Source organism: Electrophorus electricus, chromosome 13, assembly GCF_041902795.1.
Source record: "Electrophorus electricus isolate QZ-2024a chromosome 13, ASM4190279v1, whole genome shotgun sequence".
Taxonomy (NCBI): Eukaryota; Metazoa; Chordata; class Actinopteri; order Gymnotiformes; family Gymnotidae; genus Electrophorus; species Electrophorus electricus.
Window position 1 is genome coordinate 2,036,960 of NC_137509.1, and position 21,068 is coordinate 2,058,027.

Genomic DNA, 21,068 nt, shown 5'->3' on the forward strand with positions numbered 1-21,068 from the left:
TAATCACTGTAAGTGCTAGGCAGACATGGACAGACATGAACCGCATTCAAAATCACTCTCTCTCACACACACACACACACACACACACAAATAATTTACAGATGTTCGTAGGATAGACACACCCATACTGAGGCATTTATCGTGGCTGGTAAATATATTATGTAGATTTTAACCTATTTTCTAAACATTACGATGTACATGAAAGCACTCTGTACCTTTCTGTCTCAGGAAACCCCATGACTTCATAATGTAGCATGCAGGGAAAATCCAGTGAACACCGCATCCATAGAGTCTGAAAATAGAACCTAAAACAATAGGCTCTGTAATCTAGATGATGTCATGGATCCCACCGTGATACGCTCTTTATGTGGTGAGCTGTGTAATCCTGAAGGCAAAATGTTCGTAGTCATCTAACGCAGTAACCAGAGTTCCTCTTTTCCATAACAGACAAGCAGTATCCCCCGGGGACTGAGGTGTTGATTTGCTTAAATAGCCTTTTTAATTACAAAACGGTATCATGTCGGTAGTTTACATCACATTACACAAGCCATTAGTAGTTACTGAGAGTTTTTTGAAAATTGGAATAATTTAGCTCAGGCAAATTTCTGACATAAAGAGAAAATGGGGGGAAAAAAGCCTATACTGTAAATTAAAAGGTCTTATATAACAGATCAGAGATCTTGTTTTTTAATTAGAGGGAAAAGATGCGTGGAGGGCTCAACCCTGGTTTTGTGGCATGTGCTCGCACAGCCAATGCAAGATGTTTCCATAAGAGGCTGAACTGCTGCTCTTCAGACTGATCTGGCCAATGCAAGGGTGTAATTAGGGACCTGAATGGCTCTCTAAGTCAGAGTGCGGTTTTGCGAGCGATTCCAAGGGACGGCCAGTCTTGTGGTTTGTGGTTTTTGTCGTCAGATACAAATTGCACAGTTGACGAGCAGAGTATGGAGCTGTATGGGGCTCCAGGCTGCGGTTCGGTTCTAAATCTCGGTTCTGCCCTGTGATGGTCCAAACAGGACCTCACTGGAGGTGCATTGTACAGGTTTCCAGGATCACCCACTCCTCCCTTTTGGTGGACAGGAGGGGATGTGGGGGCAACAGGTTGAAAACTAGCCAACAACAAGGAAGGAAATGTTGGGGTTGTGGTGTAACGAGGGGCAAATGACCAAAACAAGTACCAAACTCAAACATGGGCCCCAACTTCCACAATATGTTCTTTCTATGGCAAGATGTATAAATATTAAATCTGCGTTATTTATCGTCCATCTGATGAAGTACGCTGTGCGTCGGAAAGGTTTGCTTCTTTTGCGGTAGTGCAAGCTAATACTAATCTTGTTTTTGCTTTCCATGGCTCTCTGATGCCGCACATCTCCTGAAGGATCATCAGGACAGTCCCTGCGTACAGGAACAGGCCTGCCCTCCTGCTTTGCTGACCACTAATGCAGGGCGAAGCGAAACACACTCTTTACTCAGACAAATCAACCCTGTCCACCTTTTTCCTGCTCTCGGAAAAGAAGTTTTAGAAAAGTGAGCAACACTGCAATTATTTAAGTGTCCTTATAGAGTATTGATCTCCTCCTTAGTTTTTAATTAATGAATATGCTAATTACAGGGTCAGGACTAAAGTTTAAATAATTTCAAGTTTGGTTTATTTGTCACATACATAGTCATACAGTATAACTCGCAGTGAAATGGTTGTACACTCTGCATACATGTGCTTAACTTTTGAATGTAATATTTATTGAAAGATGTTTATGTAACCATGATGATCATATTATTGTTTCCCAAGTTCCTTAGCAAATTATAGCACACTTTGCTTTTTTTTCTCTACATTGTAAACACTACATTTAAACCCCAAATTTACATCACAGAACACTGTTAGGATTTGGTTTCTTCTACCACTGTTTCCACTTCAGAGTAACAAAGCCGCATCTTGCTGCAGACGTCTAAATCTAGATTAGCCAAGACGAATCTGCTCTTCTAAAAAGGCTGACAAACAGACATGTGGCAGTGATGATACAAGCAGCTACGTCCTGTGGAGCACTCAGTCAGGCTTTGCTTTAACGCTAACGCTTAACTAGCCCATAACGCTAGCATCCCTGCGCCATTGCTAACGCTTAGCTAGCCCATAACACTATGTGGAACAGTTTATCCGTGCTCTTGATGTGCCTGGTAAATTATAGTCACCACGGCACTGAAATGTGCCACTGCTCACCTTAGCCAGACAGGCAATGCTGTTGCTGTTCAGTTTAATTATATATTCTTTGGACATGGAGGTTTATGAGTCAAATCAAACATTAATCACGGTAAGTGCTAGGCAGACATGGGGCAGGCATGTACCTCTCTCTCCTCTCTCTCTCTCTCTCTCTCTCACACACACACACACACCATGGGTCGTGTGGTCCTTGCTTATATTTTCTTTCTCTAACTTTAGTGCAGTTTATTGAGGGTTTGTTGTCTGTGTAAATTATTATTTTACCCCATGTCACTGCCCTAATAGTCTATGAAACATGCTCACAAGCAAACTGTGCATAACGATGTGCATTGTGCTAATTAGTAGATGTTCACTCTTATGTATTTCTAACAGCACTAGCTGTTTAATCGAACTGTCCCTTTAACTGAACTGTCCCTTTAGGAAGTGGTTGATGTGTGGTCTGAACATAGGGACACGATATAAAGTGGAGATGCGCATTGGTCTTATACATGTCAGTGGTTCGATTAAAGGGATAGATTGTTAAATGGGTTTATTACTATTGGTGGAGATTAGATTATGGGAAGTGTGACGAGGGCCTTGTTACCCAGGGACGTGTCCTGAATGGGGCAGGGGTCTGCAGGTGACTGGTTTGTCCAGCCATTTCATCTGCACCCCCAAGGCATTTCTAGAAAAGAATCACTTGGAGATCAGGGGCGACATGCAGACCGGCCGGAGCAGAGTCCTGGGACGAGGCAGGATGATTCAGGCCCTTCCTGTTCGTGAAGGAACTCAGTGTGGCGGTGACACGACAGCTTGGCCTCAGAAACCTCTGTCACTTAAACCTAAATGGAGCAAGCTCAATATTGTTGGAGATATTTAGGGATTTACTTTTAAAAAGACTTTCACTTTTGTTTTCTTTTTCTCTCCTTTTTTTGGAAAACAAACAAAGCTGTGCTACATCGTTCGGATAGAGCGTGCTTGGCCCAAAAACTTTGTGGTGTAGAGCAGGGATATTTATGTACTGTGTGTAATTTTCTCATTTACCCCCTGGCTCACTGCCAGCAGAGATTAACAAAAACAAGACTGTGCTTTGAATGAAAAAGTGCAAGTGAGAATAGAACACACTCTCATTCTCCTGGGGGGGGTTTCAAAAATAATTGTGAGGTGAGGAATAATTACCCATGATTCTCCTTTGGGGAAGACTTCATCCAAGGTCACGCTTTGTATCTGTACAGAGCCTGGCTGAGGTTGCCAGGTGTGGCACTTTGGTGTTGGGGGAGTCATTCCCACAGAAGGAGGTCTGTTGGCCAGACGTGTGGTAGGTTTGCAGCTGTCAGTCCACAGAGCCCCGGTTGCGCTCTGCTTCAGGTTAACCGTCCCTCAGTAACAAAGCCAAGCTTGGGAGCGTGCCATCGCGATGCTCGACCGGGGCAGCTGGGATCAGCCCCGTCAGACGCTCTCGGAACATGCTGGAAACGGCTTTCTGCAAACTGAGTTTTCTGTGAGTTTTAACAAGACTTCCTAATTAAATTTAGCCCTTGATGTAAATCATGTGACACTGTAACTAATGCCATCTGTCATACACAAGCTCTTTAACTGTGTCTTTCCTGGTAAGCATGACAGTGTGTCAGAAACTCAACAGAGGTGAGGAATGTCATAGTGACCTTCTCTCTTCTTTTGTTTTGACAAACCCGGCTGTAGTGTGCTGCCTGCCATTTTGGATCTCACTGCATCCTTGTGACCCCAAGTAAAAAAAAAAAGATATGTTTATTACCATGAAGTGGTCAGAGGTCAACAAGCCCCACCCCACAGGTCAGCAGCTGAAGCAATGTTTTCTCCACACACATCTCCAAAAGCCGTCTTAAGCATGTTTATGTTAAACAAGCATTAGGTCTTTCGGCAGCAGGTCCAGGATCAGGCTCTGCACATTGCTCCAGCTCAGTGCCTGTCGGCAACAGGTCCAGGGTCAGTCTCTGCATGCCGCTCCGTGCCTCGCTCCAGCTCGGCACCTGTTGGCAGCAGGTCCAGGGTCAATCTCTGCGCGCCATGCCATGCCTCACTCCAACGCAGCCCCTGTCGGCAGCAGGTCCAGGGTCAGTCTCTGCACGCGGCTCCGTGCCTCTGTCCAGCGCCTGGGCTCAAATAACTTTTTTTCTTCTTTTTTTTAAAATTCTGTCCAAATTCGGCTGTGGTTTCCCGGTTGTCGCTGAACCAGCACCTGCGCAGCGTCACATTGGTTCAGAGCTAATTTTGATGTCATTTATCTTTGCCTCTTTGGCGAGTTTTCTGGAACATTCTATATTGGCCCAAGCAGCACCGTCAAACAAGTTTGTTTCTGTGGCATGTTTGCTCATAGTGAAATGTTGTTCCATTTGTGGTTGTTTGCTGTGAGTAGCCATAAATGTCTTGCCTCTGTGCTCACTTTCCTGGGCCTCGTTTTCAAACTGGGGAGAAAAGAAGCTCCTGACAGGTTGAATGTTCTGATGGCAGATGATGTAGTCTCAGGAAGGCTGGATATTTGAGCTTCAGTTATACGTTTGGAAAAACCGCTTTGGGCACAGAGCCGTAATCCCCGACCCCGCGGTGGTGGGGTGGGGGGGCCAGCGTGGTCCTATGATACTCTGTTTCGTGGCCAGTAATGGAGAGGTTATTTGAAGCAGGCTGTAATTGCCACTAAAGCTGCAGAGGTTTTGGAGACAGCTCTCAGAATAATTATGATCCTTATGAGATTTGATCAGTCTCCTCTGTAGCAGCTGACAAAGTGTGTGGGAATGGCAGAAAAGCTGTTTCAGATGGCTGTCCAAAACACCACAAGTGAAGTGTATAGTGTAGTGTATAATACAGTGTAGTGTATAGGGTAGTGTATAATGTAGTGTATAATACAGTGTAGTGTATAGTGCATTGTGTAGTGTATAATACAGTGTAGTGTATAATGTAGTGTATAATACAGTGTAGTGTATAATAGTGTAGTGTATAGTGCATTGTGTAGTGTATAATATAGTGTAGTGTATAATACAGTGTAGTGTATAGTGCATTGTGTAGTGTATAGCGTAGTGTATAATACAGTGTATAATGTAGTGTATAATGTAGTGTAGTGTATAGGGTAGTGTATAATTTAGTTAGTGTATAGTGCATAGTGTACTGTAAAATATAGTGTAGTGTATAGGGTAGTGTATAATGTAGTGTATAGTGCATTGTGTAGTGTATAATATAGTGTAGTGTATAGTGCATTGTGTAGTGTATAATATAGGGTAGTGTATAGTGCATTGTGTAGTGTATAATATAGGGTAGTGTATAGTGCATTGTGTAGTGTATAATATAGGGTAGTGTATAGTGCATTGTGTAGTGTATAATATAGGGTAGTGTATAGTGCATTGTGTAGCGTATAATATAGGGTAGTGTATAGTGCATTGTGTAGTGTATAATATAGGGTAGTGTATAGTGCATTGTGTAGTGTATAATATAGGGTAGTGTATAGTGCATTGTGTAGTGTATAATATAGGGTAGTGTATAGTGCATTGTGTAGTGTATAATATAGGGTAGTGTATAGTGCATTGTGTAGTGTATAATACAGTGTAGTGTATAGTGCATTGTGTAGTGTATAATGTAGTGTATAATACAGTGTATAATGTAGTGTAGTGTATAGGGTAGGGTATAATTTAGTGCATAGTGTACTGTAAAATATAGTGTAGTGTATAGTGCATTGTGTAGTGTATAATACAATGTAGTGTATAGGGTAGTGTATAATTTAGTGTAGTGTATAGTGTGTATAATATAGTGTAGTGTATAGTGCATTGTGTAGTGTATAATATAGTGTAGTGTATAGTGAGCTAAAATCCATCACAGAATTCCTTGCCTCTTCAAGTCTGAATAAACATACAAACAGAAAGATAGACATATAAACAAGGTTAAAAAAAAGAACAAAAACGCATCCTGGGCAGTTAGTTTTAATCATGGCATTTTTGCCAAAAAAATAATTTTTCTTAATTGGTGTTTTACCAGTTGTGTAAAAAGACTTGAGTTGAGTGAAAATCAGGTTTTCTATCTTTGCCCTGATGTTGTTAGTAGTGGCAGGAGAGGGATCCTGTCACAGGTCCTGCTCTGGTTTACACTGGAGCACAGTTTAGCGTCCGTGTCAGGAGGTGTGTGAGTTTGGCTGTTCGTGAGGGTCGGTGTGTTTTTAGCACTGAGGCTGTGATTCCTCAGGCCAAATGTCCAGCCTGTGTGTTCTCTCGTGTGTTTAGGGAATTTTCAACACACACTTGACTGTTTCCATACACACACAGTAGGATCAGTGCGAGACAGCGCAGGCTTTTCAGTGGAGAATACGTAGCCTCACACCTGCGAACCACAGCTATCAAGGGTGTTAAACTGAATCTAAAGAGTTTTGTGATGACAGATGTGATGATGTGAAGTCATCATTGCGAAACCACAGATCCAGTCTCAGCCAGTCACACTCACTTTACATCAGAAGGGCTTTGTTTATGTTCATGGTGATTTTTTTATTTTATTTTATTTTTTAATTTAATAACGCTTTCATTTTGGACCAGCACATTAACAGCAGGGGGTGTCTTCAGCTCAGACCCCTGATCTTTTCCCACTTGGGATGTTCTCCTGCTAACCAGAGCTGCAGCTCCCAAAAGATTTTAAAAGGCTTTCATCACCCTTTAATCGAAACCCAAAACTCAGGACTATACAGAAATTCCTTCCATAATCTTTTTAATATCATTTTTCCCCACTACAGTGCAGATATTAATAAGGTTTTTGATGTAGTTGGGTTCTGATATAACTATGAGCTTTGAGGTGCTGGATTCTGTAGTTCTGTGCTAACTATGAGCTTTGAGATACTGGGTTCTGTATTATTTCAGCAGTTTAGCACTTCACCAGTCCTTCGTGTCTAGAAACTATATTACGAATTGCAAAAATTCTGCTGTGAAATGCTATTTTAATTTTCATATCCAAACATGGGACGGCAGGAAGTCTCTCAGCCTTTCAGATGTAAAATAAAGGGGGGCTATTCATTATGTTCATTCTGGCTGAGCAAGCCGAGGAAAAGACTGTGTTTTGGATTTCATGAAATGCAGCCTGGCCACCACATGGACCAGAGTGCATTGCACTGACCGACTTGTAAAAAAAACACAAATGGTTTGCAGCTCTCATGCAGTCAATCAATCAACACATCAGTTAAAAAATCACTTAAATACTGATTTTCTGGATTGATTTTTATTTTTTTGTTGTTGTTGATGGCACCTTGCCTGTTGAAGGCATGTTCACACTTCTGAATATGGGAGCGGTTTCCCACTGACAATGATCTGAATAGTTTCTCATTATAAATGTCACTATATAATTAAATTGATACATTTGTTTTTCTTAAAACTACACCATTTACATTACAATTGTCATAAGAATTATACATAATTTCTCTTGCAATGTACAACCTACTTAATAAACTTGTCACATTTTAATCATATTGTGTTCAGTTACTCCTAATTGGGGTATTTATTTAATTGCAATAAAACATATTGCGCAACTGACCTAGCATCAAGCAAAACGTTTCTTGGACTACAAACATTCAGGACTAAGGAGTAGGTCATTTAGACTTAATTTACTGCATTCATAAAACACTGTTAGTTAGGGATCAAAACCTCTGATGGTGCACCATGTTTATGACGACACTCTGTACTCTGCTGTGTGCACTCACTGACACAGACAGGCAGGGGATCACCGAGCATGAATGTGTAATTTCAAGAATTATTTACACATTTATGCATAAACATGCATTTAAATGTATATTTGAGCATAAACGTGTGTTTGTATTTATTGAGTTTTTTTGAGGTGTGTGTGTGTGTGAGGAATGGGTCTCGTAACATAATCGAAGATGAGCGCCCTGTGAATCATCCAGCGTGTTAGTATGTGTTTGTATTTTCCTGACTAGTCTGACAACTCGTACATGTGCCTTGACATTTGACCAATAGGATGACTGAGTGCACATATGTAACCATGGTGATGAGAAGGATGGATGCTGCTGCTGTTGGTGATTTTCTCTTATAGTGATTGTGAAACCACCTGATATTACAAAATATCTTGTATCTTCATTTACCAAAGAGCACAATTCCCCAAAGCCAAACAAAAGCTGTCTGCACACAAAGAACCAGCTAGCTAGCTACATTTATGTAATGCTTTTGATATGTTGTTTGTTATCTCTAGTTCTAAGCACTTGTGTGGCCACAATCACTTATGAACTCTCACAAGGACATGAACCGTGATTGGTCGGCGTCAGACATGTAGTGTTGCCAGTCTCCCAACCAAGACATGGCAGGAAGTTATGTCACTATGGTTGCTCTGACACAGTGATCATCGTGAAAGACAAATTATATCATTCTGTCTGAACCTGGCAGAAGGTTTGTCCTTTATCCAAATCATGTTTGTGTTGATTAGAGCTTAAAGTCCTTTTTCCTGTGTGTCAGTACCAGACCTCTAGTTGGAACCAGACCTCAGTCTGAAATCAATACTGTTTTTACTAAGGAACTCCTTGTGGTCTGTCAGCTTGACTGGCCACAGCTGACAGGACTATAGATGTGAAGAGACAGGAGACTGGGGAGGCACTGGAGTCTTTCTCCTCAACTGTATTAACAGGAGACTCTGCGGGTGCTGATGGAGATAACTATTGGATTCTCTGAATAATTGAGCAGGTGGTGGTCTGCAGATAGCGGAGAAAACCTGCGTCGTTACCAGGGCGATGCGATCACTGCTCGGCACTGGTTTGGTTACTGGGCAGGAGTGTAATAACTACATGGCACTGGTTTGGTTACTGGGTACATCTCAGTCCGGTTGCAGGTGCTCAGGTCCCGGCACAGGTGGTCTGGCTCTGGAAAAAATCCAGAGGGAGCTATGCTCATCTGTGGCAGGACTTTAGGGAATAGATATGGAATTTATGTTCCTGGTGTTATACTGAGCTATTCCTTAACCGTCAGACCTGCTGGTTATGACCTTGATACCCTGTGAGACCGAGATGGACTTGATTAAGTGCAGTTCATATTAAGTCAATATAGTTTTTGGAGGCTTATGAAATGTCACGACTGACAGAGATGAACTGGAGAAATCCTGCAGGGTTGGACGGCAGCGTACACTCAACATCTCTGCTCGTCACTGTATCAGCGTACCAAACCACGAGACATTTCAGACAAACGTGGATTAGTGGTTGGGGTCTAATAATGTCATTGCGAACAACAGTGCTGGTTTATTAGTTCTAATTGACCTTTAGTCATGCCGTCTGGTACAAGTTCCAGTCAGCAGTAGTGTGAAGGCAACACAGTGATGGGGTTAAAGTTATCACATCATGGCCTTAGCCTGAATTGCTGTAGACAAAGGAGTGCAATTATACAGATGTGCTGCCAACATGGTTAAGGCACGGCCATGTGAATGAAGAACAGATGTGTGTTCTGTGATCTGTGTATCTTCCAGGAGGATATTATCTCTGTCAGTGTTATTTTGTTTGTGTTTGATTATCCCCCCCTCTGTCCTTCAGGTTGTGTCTGACGACGTCCTGACCAAAGAGGAGCAGATCTACCTGTTGGTCAATGCCAAGAGGAAATGTGAGAGGACAATCAAGTCCCGACACAAAACATCCGGTGAGTTTTCAGCCTGGAAACACCTCTGGCGTGGCGTCTCATGCACGAATGTTTCATGCACGCACGTCTCGCGCGGCTGGAATGCCGGTGCATTCCTCCGTGACCAGACCATTTGGGATTCTCTGTTGGGACGCGTTAGCTGTGTTCGAGGCGGGCTGCACTGGGCTCAGTCCTCTTACAGCTTCTGGTTCTGAACTTCTGATTCTGAGCCTGTGCAGCGGGTCACGTCTGATCTGTCCGCCGGTGAGAAGAAGCGAGCGTAATGGAGCGTGCACTGCGTGTTCCGCTACCCCTTCAGAGAGCGCCAAAGACAGCAAGATCCATTAGCATCTCGTTTAAGAGAGGGAGTGCGTTATTATACGTGGAAGGCGAGGAAACATCTGCCTGTGGGAGGAAGGGATCAAGGTGCTTTCAGCTCCAGGCCTTTCAGTACAGCCCAGCCTTCGTTCCGTCTCATCACAGAAACTTCCAGAACCTTTCCGGCATCGCTGCTTTCTTTTTGAAGAAAACAGCAGGTTCTAGCATGGCATAATGTCTGGTGCGACCTCAACACTGTTTCTTGTCATTTATTGCATACACATGTCTGAGCTGAGGAGTGTGAGAATGCATGGAAGAATGTGTATTTATTTATTCATTTTAGTTACACAGTTAAAGCAACAAAGTCCCTTTTTTATGTACAGTTTGGGAATCGGTGTGGGCGTTTTTATTTCTTCATACTGCAGACATAAACAATGATGTAGCCAGACGGTGCAGGTCACAAGAAAGTGAGCACCACATCCGTGTGTCTTACTGGGCGTGTGTCAGGCAGGAGTTCACGTTCCGGTAGCCACAGCAAGCTTTCCACCCAGTATATTGGCCATCTTCACAAGGAGACTGGCACTGGGAGACTGGCGCAGCCATGCTGCTGCTGTTTCTACCCCAGCGCTAACCACTTGTTTTCAGTTGTTAAGTGGGCATCTTGGGCAGGATGGAGGGCGCTGTGACCACAGCAGTGAGGCTGGTGGGCTCCTACTCAGGCTTCCTACTCAGGCTCCTGTGGAGACAGGACTGGATCTGCCTGCTTGAGTCACGCTGGGGGTTTCCAGTTGGACGAAGCTCATCTCATCACAGGAAGAAGACTGGGGGCCAGAGGCTGGGCCAAAGGTTGCCAGAGATTTCTAAAATGTGACAATGCAGAGTACTTTAACCATAAAGGTGACACGTCACCGAGACACTTTTGGCACAGTGTTTCTGAACATGGGTATGAACTTAAAGCAGATATGTGCCATATCCATGTCCATCCAGCTATGACACTTCTTCAGGAGTGCCAAACACGTCATACCTAATACACGTCGTCATACCTAATATATATTTACGTTTACATTTATGGCATTTAGCGCACGCTCTTATCCGTTTATTGCCGTTTCATAGAATACATCGTAGTACAGTACAGTAGGTTAGAATCCAACATACCAATGAATTAGAATACTGTAGAAATTCAGGGATCAATGCTGATACCTGGAAGTAAAAATACATAAGGTCTATCTTAGTAGATAAGTGCAATAAACAATAAGTACTAGAGTTTGTTAAACAACATAAACAGAACCCTAGAATAAGTACTAATTTAGTCAGTCAATATGAGAGCAGGGTCAGTTGTCCTTTAAATATTTAAATAACCACATCTGTGAATGCTTATACGTCGTCATGCCTAATGCACTGATTTGCTCAGTCCTTCTCCAATTTGGCAGCAGTAGATCGGAACGCTGCCATCCGTTCAGAGGGCATGGACCGGAATCTGACTGGGAACTCCAGCGCTCTGCAGATATGCTCACATTCTGAAAACACCAGTGCACACGTCTTTTCTCCTGAACTCTGTCAGCTCTAATGCCTTGCGACATCTTTCTGGCAGAGGAGAAACACAGCCCCTCATACCTCTCTCTCTCTCTCTCTCTCTCTCTGTGTGTGCTATCCTTTCCATCATTTATTTCCTTCAGCATTTGGGATTATTATTATTATATATTAGCTAATAAGATTATTTTGAAGTATATCTAATTATAGAATTATATGGGCTATGCAAAATTGTTGATCTGCAAAGACTTTTGTAGGACAATTTGCACTGTGATCCCACAGATTTGGATCTTTATTCACAAAAGCCTACTGTGTTAAACATCTGAAATAACTTTTCAACAGAGGAAATGGATTTTCTGTTATCCTTCTGAAGTGTATGGCAGTGTTTCTAAAACTTTACGAGTCTGTGAATGCCGTAATGCAAGGCTGTGCCATCATCCACTGTGTGGTTGCCACAGAAAGTATTCTTAGATATTCTTCCTCAAGTTATTTTATAGCCTGACCACAACGGGAAACCAAAGCAGTATGGAAAAAGGGGAAAATCTTTTTGTTTTTTATTTATTTTTTATTTTTTGTAAACCAGCCATCAGAAGAAGAAGAACATGGTATATTAAATGCATTTTAAAAAGTGCAAGGGAGTCTCAGTTACTGGAGAACACAGTGTTACAGTGCTGTTTTTATGTAGATTACGTAGGGTGCTGTTTTGAGGATGTATAGGGTTTGGGTGGCAGTGCCGATTTGTGGGATGTGCAGGATAACGGTGCTGATTGGTGGGATGTGCAGGATAACGGTGCTGATTGGTGGGATGTGCAGGGTAACAGTGCTGATTGGTGGGATGTGCAGGGTTTGTGTAACAGTGCTGATTGGTGGGATGTGCAGGGTAACAGTGCTGATTGGTGGGATGTGCAGGGTTTGTGTAACAGTGCTGATTGGTGGGATGTGCAGGGTTTGTGTAACAGTGCTGATTGGTGGGATGTGCAGGGTTTGTGTAACAGTGCTGATTGGTGGGATGTGCAGGATAACGGTGCTGATTGGTGGGATGTGCAGGGTAACAGTGCTGATTGGTGGGATGTGCAGGGTAACAGTGCTGATTGGTGGGATGTGCATGTCAGAGAAGAAAGACCTGTACGGCTGGGTATGATATGTATCACGATACGGTCATTACGATACGGTCATCACAATACGGTAGTACATCAGTCTGTTAGACAAACAATTTTTATTAAGGTAATACTATTATTATTTAATAAGAATAATACATTACTCAAATACTACTACTACTACTACTACTACTATTGTAATTCTTTACCAATAACAATAATAAATAATAACAAGTAAAGACCAATAACGCAACCAATGTGGAGAGCATATATGAAGAGTAATAAAAGTATTCCTGAACACAGCCAATAGCTTCTAACCTCCCACTAGAAGGAACGGATTTAACTCTAAATCTTATTAAAGCTCACAGACGTTGAAACACTTGCAGTTATGATTTCAATTAAATGAACATTTCTCCACCCACTTTACTCCTCTTCAGATTGTAACTGAGCTAGCTACAGCTGCTTTGTCGTGGGAGGAGCCACCTGCTGGACGTGTTAAGTACTGCACTTAAACATGACCATCAGGTTTCACACTGGGTAAAGAATACAAACGTTCTTAAACATCGATATAACCATGACTGTATCGATTTACTCGGTAAGAGTATGTATATCATAATATATCAATATTGAAACTAATTTCTAGTGAACTATATACGCCATACACACTGCACACACACACTGCACAAAGTGCTGTTTGCGTGTCTCTGATAGCCAAAGAGCAAAGCAACTGAGGTCACTCCACTCCAGAAGGAGTCTGTCTTGATGTCACATTTGTGTGATCTGACCATATTCTTGAAAAGGTGTGCATTTTTTTCTGGGACATTGTACTGTAAGCCCCGTGCTGTCTCTTCATGAGTCTGAGGTCACAGGTCACATCCTAGCCAGAGTCCTGAGCAGGCTGAGGAGGGGGACGTGGGTGGGAGGAACATTTGGGTGGGTGGGTGACGCCCCTCTGCTGTGCCTCCATCCCTTGGACACCAATCATGCTTGTCCAATAATGCCCTGCAGCTGACTGAGTGGGTGTGGCTATACTTATCTGGTTAGGGAGGAGGCAGGGCGGGGCGGGGCGGGGCGGGGCGGCCCCTCTTACTCCTCCGTTTGCCTCCAGCATGCGCGCGTGTGTGTTCCTCGTCTCCGTGGCAGAACAGGAACAAGGTCCTCATTGAGAGGGCTCTGGAGGATGCCCGCGTCTGCGGCGAGCCCTCTGCCTCCAGGGCCGAGTGTGAAAATAGCTCCGCGCTCAAATGCTGCGGTCGGCCGGGAAAACAGCACGGTGAGGCGCAAGGAAAAGCTTTCATATAGCAAAAAAAAAAAAAGGGGCCGAAAAACCTGGCCTGTGTGCACACCCTGCTGAAGCCACTGCAGAATTTCCTTTTTTGGGGGGAGAGCAAGAAAAATATTATTTAAAAAACCCAAAATGACTTCATCAATAACCTCAAACTCACCAGATACGATTGTGGAAATATCAGAGCTCTGGAATTCACTGGGGAGGATTGAGTTGAATATGAGATGTGTGGACTGTGCTAGGTGGTTCCATAGTTAACATATTTCCTCAGAGACCCGTCTGGAGACTCACAGTCATTGTTTAAAGGCTGAACACAGAGACGGCACGCGGAGAAACAAACCCGTCTATCCTGCCCACGGGGTCGCCCCGCCCGAGGCAAATTTGGGCCCAGGCTTTGATTTCACCCTTTGAAAATCTTTGATTACAGGAATCAGGAACGTAATGGATCTACAGCAGGGCAAAATGAGTAGTTCTAACCTTAACTAGTTATTTGCGGTGAGTTGGGGGCAGCTGGTTTTAATAACAGTGGCTGGAGGCAAACTGAGAAACATCCCCTGTAGCCAAGAAGCTGTGGGTGAAGGGCAATTGTCTCTCATTATCAAAACCAAGAGAACTACACACAACAGGCATCCAAGAGCGTATAAAAAGTGCAAATGCATCAAAATGAGTTTGCCTCAGTCACTTGGACTGCTGGGATGGACGGCAACAATCAACCCTTTGTCCCTGATGTGTGGTTGGATAATTGTATAGTGTTTTGTCATAAATGTGCAGGCATAGCAGATTCAGTGCACTGTGTATAAGAAGTGTGTGTGTGTGTGTGTGTGGGGAGTAAGGCTGTGTATAATGTATTGGTACAGCATTATATTGTGAATACATTGTGAATACACTGGGGATTCTTTACCCAGTGTGAACGTGATGTTCATGTTTAAGTGCAGTAGTTAACATGTCCAGCAGGTGGCTCCTCCAAAAACACACTCATCTAGAGAACCCACGACAAAGCAGCTGTAGTCAGCCCAGTCGCAATGTAAAGAGGACGTTGGAGTAAAGTGGGTGGAGAAATGTTCATTTAATTGAAATCATAACTGCAAGTGTTTCAACGTCTGTGAGCTTTAATAACATTCAGAGTTAAATCCGTCCCTTCTGGTGGGAGGTTAGAAGCTATTGGCTGTGTTCAGGAATACTTTTATTACTCTTCATGTATGCTCTCCACATTGGTTGTGTTATTGGTCTTTACTTGTTATTATTTTGGTAACATTTCCATTAATAAAAATTGGTTGTGTAACAGCGTATCATATCGTATCATGATGCCAGTATTGTGATGTTATTGGCAATAAGCAGAGGCCTAATGGGGCAGGTGAGAAAGTCCTGCTCACTTCAACATGCTATTCATGGCTGGGGAAGTGGGAGACTAGTGGATTCACTAAAATGAATATCTGTCCCATGTTTAGTAAAGCTGTGTCCTGTGTTGAGGAGTAAATCTCTGCCCTGTGTTCAGTAAAGCCAGGCACTAAAACTGGAATGATGGCTCTATCCATTAACATCAGATTCGCTCATATTTTCAAAGATGGTTGATGATGATAAAACTAGAGCATAATTATATTTACATCTTATCCTAATACTCTGTAATAGGCTACTATGTATTCATTAATGAAGTAGGATTTTTAAAATAATATCTTCGAATAGCGTATGGCTGACCAGTAGAGCAAGACAAAGTAACACAGGTCACAAAGGGAGAGACCAGGCAACACAGCTAATGTAAGAAGAAACCAGACAACAGAGGTTATGAAGGGAGAGACCAGACAACAGAGGTTATGAAGGGAGAGACCAGACAACAGCGGTTATGAAGGGAGAGAGCAGACAACAGAGGTTATGAAGGGAGAGAGCAGACAACAGAGGTTATGAAGGGAGAGACCAGACAACAGCGGTTATGAAGGGAGAGACCAGACAACAGCGGTTATGAAGGGAGAGACCAGACAACAGCGGTTATGAAGGGAGAGACCAGACAACAGCGGTTATGAAGGGAGAGAGCAGACAGCACAGGTTATGAAGGGAGAGAGCAGACAGCACAGGTTATGAAGGGAGAGACCAGACAGCACAGGTTATGAAGGGAGCCGGTGGTGTGTGCTTTGTCATGCTCCCTCTACCTTGCTGTCTGCCTCTCTGATCTTCTCACACTTCTCTGTGCTCTTTGGGTCTTTATGTCGTTGTCTATTTGTCTTTAATTCTCTTTGTTAACTGTTTAGTAAATGTGTGTATGTGCACGCATGCGCGGGGGTGTGAGTGCGTTGGCTGGCTCTAAATGCTACCCTCTCTTTTGTGTCTCAGAGGGATTCTGCCTTCCTGAGTGGGATGGCATCGTGTGCTGGCCTGAGGGAGCTCCTGGAAGAACCATCACTACTACCTGTCCAGAGTACATCTACGACTTTAACCACAAAGGTGTGTGTGCAGAGAGAATCAGTCATACATGCGCGCGCACGCACACACCCAAATACAGGCCTGACCCTTGGGAGTCTTAGCGCAAACTTCATGGGGTTTGAATTTACAAAAGGGCCTCAGTGGGTGTCGTAGTGACTTTATTTCCATACGCGAAGAGGATTCCAGCCAACTGCCGTGTACTGTAATCAAAGTTGTAAACAAAGTAGGCAGAAGGTTTCCAGAGAAACAGGACATTTTGGACCGAGGTCCTCCATCAGCCGTGCAGGAGAACACACCATGCTGCACATCACTTCTCTATCTCACTGACTTTGACACAACTCTTCCCTCTACACTGCCCCCTTGTGTCCGTCCAGCTCAGCGCAGTCTTGACATTCCACGAATGCTTCTCATTCCTCTCCCACTTTGGAGACTGAGAGAAAGGAAACGGTGTGTGAATGCACATGCTTTCACAGTTGCCCTGCACCTCTGTGCCGTCAAGGAGAATAACTGCTGGAATGTGCGTCTGTGCGCGCTGCGCTGCAGAAACGACCCGCACTTTGGCAGGTCAGCGCCGATCCTCAGCACACACGCCAGGCTGATTCATTTACTGCAGGTCAAAGTTTCCATCCGCACGGATGACGAGGAGCCCCGTGGGCCATGTCCGTTACCAGCCCATTAGAGTTAAAGGGTCACTGATAGTTGTGTGACCTAAATCTGGTCAGAATGTGAATCATACTGGGTACTAAACTGTATATTATTACAACAGGGTATTATACATTATAATGTATAATATTATAATTGTGTGTGTGTGGGGGTGTGTGTGGGTGTGTGGTGACTCTAGGGAATGCCTACCGGAGATGTGATGTGAATGGAAGCTGGGAACTAGCAGTGAGCAACAAGACCTGGGCAAACTACAGCGAGTGCGCCACATACCTCAGTCATTACAACCAGAACCAGGAGAGAGTAAGAGCATCACACGCACATTTATTCAGCATGTACACATCCTGTTATGGATTGCAGTCTCTGTTCAGTTATAAATATTGCATGACAAAAATAATTTGCCCACAGAGCATGTTTCTTTCATTGTGGTAGATATGATCAGTAGTCAAAAGACATTTTCCTTAAATTTAAAACACATTTTGTGTGTGTGTGTGTGTGTAAATGTTCAATTCATCACGTCAGTTCAGTTCAGTCCTGTGCAGTGCGGTTCCCATCCATTCTGCTGGGTTCAGTTCATGGTTATAGCAGCCCCTCTGTCTAAGAGGGATACGCCAGTGCGTACACACACACACACACTATGTTCACAGGCAGTTAACAGTTTTGAAGATGGGTGTCTCCATACCTTCCAAACCCCTTTGTTTGTTTAACATATTTTACTTTCAGTTGTTTACTTTGTGTGAAATTCATCTCAGTAAAAATTGCAAGAGCCCCAAAAGGACTCGTTAACATTTAAAAAGAAAAACACTGAAGAACGGGAAGAGCGACAACTAAAAAAGTATTGCTCAAGAAAAGATTCCTGCATTGATTGGGTATCGGCGAACAGTGTGAGAGTATGTGTACAGGGAGTGGTCTGCCGGCCATCAGGAACCTGCCTTGATTTCTGTCTCTGTGTTTTGACCCTCAAACACCAAATTTATGAACCCTACATATGAGACCTTGTGCTGGTGTTACTTCTTTGTCATGCTTTCTTGTACAGGAGAGGAGTGTGTTGTATCATCATAACTCAGTGGCACATGGTCTGTGTGTGCAAGTTTGAATGTGAGAATATGTATGCAAGTGTGCATGTGTTTAAGTGTGTGTGTATGTTTAAATATGTGTGTGTATATGCGATTGTGTGTGCCACACAGGTGAGCCATGCAGGAAAACGGCAAAAGTCATATGAGCATCAAAACCTGCAGGTGTTTTGTTTTGTTTTGTTTTTTGGGGTTTTTTTTGTTTTTTTTGTGTGTGTGTGTAGGGTGGGGGTGTTACAGGTAACCTTGTCTGTGCTGTGGTTACTAACAGGAGGTGTTCGACAGACTGTACCTCATCTATACCATTGGCTACTCCATCTCACTGGGCTCCCTCATGGTGGCTGTGGTCATCTTAGGATACTTTCGGTAAGTTAGGTTTATTCATGGATAGCATCCAAACGCAAATGTATTACATAAAAGTGAAATCTGGAACATCCATTTAAAAATAAAGCTTTCAGAAAGTGTATTTTAACAGATATGGTACCTGTTCATGGTAGGTACAATCGTGTCATTTATCTTGTTTAAGGCTTTCACACTTTGAAAAGAAACCGTGGGCTTGCCAATGATTTTACGTTTGGCGCAGCCGTTAAAAGCCTCCCCAATGGGCCTTGTGTTCTCTCAGATCTGTATAGGCGCTCACGACCTACTTTACTGATTATTTCTGCAGCTTACAAACTTTAGTTAAAACAATCACAGAGTGCTGTTGGTATTTGATTAAGTTACAAATGATGCAAATGAATCTTTTCTCTCTTCACATATTTTTGGGTTATGCTCCACTGAGATATTAATATACTAGATAGAGTATTGATTTAGTTGTAATGGGAGAGTCAGAAGAAAATGACTGTCATTGCTGTGTCAGATGACACCTAACCTTAGCACACTGCCACATACTGACTGGAGCTCAGTGCTTTTTTCATGACATCGGAGAGCATTGGGTGCGTGCTTGGAGCTTGCTAGACCTGAGCCAGCAGAGCTTCTGCACACTGCTACAGGCAATGCACTGGCGTTTCTGTGACGAGGCAACTCGGACTGGCGTATGCATCCAGTTGTGGAGGAAGCAGGTGATGTTAGATGCGTCTCTGGCTACTTGGTTTGCATGGTTGACAGGGCATCCATGTCAGGTGGGCGTGTCAGGTGAGCTGTACATGTATTCCTTAAGAGGCAGCGTGGCTGGTTCTGCCAGGTGTTCCTGTAATCAGATTTTGACAGCAACTACTTTTGGAACATTGACTCAGAGACAAGTTGGGTACAGTTAGCTGAACTGAAGCTGGTCCTTCTTCCTTACCGTACTTGAGCAGAGTCAAGTGGACACAGTGTTGCATGTCACCTTCACTATCAGCATGACAGGTGATGATGTGGGGTGATATTGGGTGACATGCTCAATAGCTCATTTCCATCTCTAACTAATGCCACCTTCATTATTTATCCAATCTGTTGTATTTCAGTGAAAGGTCAGCGTGTCCTCATGTGCACGCCTTCCTGGCCCAGGGTCTGGCGGGGAGCTCTGTGGGGCAGGATGTGGCTGGAGGTCAGCCCACCGCCGGCAGTGCTCCCTCCCGGCACGGTATGCTCCGAGGATCCCTGCCATTACTTGGTGGGGGGGGAAAAAAAACCCACCTTAACGATGAGCCAAAACATCAGGTCAATAGGCTGCAGGGTGGAATGAAAAGCTAAACTGTGTGTTTTGCGATTTTGCCATGTTAAAATGGGCACTCGGCAGCGAGGCTGCCCGTGCTTCGGCGTGAGCCCTCCTAGTTCGGGAGCACAGGGATCAGAGCCTGGGCGCTGCACTCGTACCGGTAACAGAGCGGCTGCGATACTCACCATATGTGCCAGTGTTGACGATCCACACTCACACATGATTGTGTGCTGGTCGTGGTGATTTGGGTGAGGACTCCTTCTGTCCCATCAGGTTGATTATTTCTGTGGCTGCAACATGTGCACACGACTCCTGCTTGCCTCGGCCGGCTGCAGAAAGATTCAGCTCGGAGAGGAAACCACTTTGGATCTGCCCAGCAAGCCAGATCACTGAGCAGGCCCTCCAGTTCCCAGCTCTCGCATTACGAAGCTTCGCTGTAGCCCTTCGTTTTTGCAGCTAGGTTCGTTCAAAAAGTGCTTGCATACAGGGACCAAGTTTCAGCCTGTCACTCAGACTCACTGAGACAACAAAAAATAATATTTTCACTAAAAAAGATAAAAAGAAGAAATTTAGTAAATAATACAAGTACATCAATAAGTCAATACAATTATAAAAACATCCACAGTTCTCTTAGCACTGATCTAAAGCACTGAGCTAAATTGCTCTAAACTGGCTAACAAGTGTAAAAGTCCTGTAATTAGCTGTCATATGAAAAGCACTCGTCCCGAGCGGCGTTGTAATGTGCAGTGTTTTTAGAGTGAAGTCAGACGAAACAGCCTGAGTGTGGAGGCGTGTGACCTACAGAATGCCACGTGTTAGTATTTCTTCATTATCACACAGAATAGAGGCTGGCTGAAAGATTTCTACAGACCTTTAAAGTGAGGAGACACAGGGAAGAATACCTGCCATCCACATAAAAGTGTAAACAAATCAGGACTGTGAATTGAAACTTGCGGAACCCCATTACGCTTTGTCATAGGCAGTCACACGCCGAGCTCTTGCACCGAGTATAACTTTTAAATCAAGCAAAGACTACAAAGTCTACAAAAGAGGCCTTTGTAAAAGTAGTTTATGGTCATGTTTTTGTTACTAGTGGATAAAAAGAGGAAGACAGTATTGATGTCTAATATTGACTGTTTATCTTTTTACAGAATGCAGTATAACTTAATACAGATGAAGTGCTCAGATCCAAAACTAGGCGTTTTAAAAATGAAGAACAGAGCCAAAGATGCCATTTTATCAAGCGG

General features: G+C 43.6%; 1 protein-coding gene across 2 annotated transcripts in view; it reads left to right on the plus strand.

The window, feature by feature from the left end:
* Positions 1-21,068, plus strand: part of pth1r (parathyroid hormone 1 receptor) — a 52,685-nt gene that overhangs the window by 20,112 nt on the left and 11,505 nt on the right. Inside the window, exons 2-5 of one of the 2 annotated variants that reach the window (XM_035519674.2) lie at positions 9,723-9,825; positions 16,360-16,470; positions 17,291-17,412; positions 18,454-18,548. In XM_035519674.2, coding sequence (XP_035375567.1) covers positions 9,723-9,825; positions 16,360-16,470; positions 17,291-17,412; positions 18,454-18,548 — 431 coding nt within the window. Of the gene's footprint in view, positions 1-9,722; positions 9,826-16,359; positions 16,471-17,290; positions 17,413-17,924; positions 18,348-18,453; positions 18,549-21,068 lie in introns of those variants that run through there. The other variant, XM_081694448.1, reaches the window with a different exon arrangement.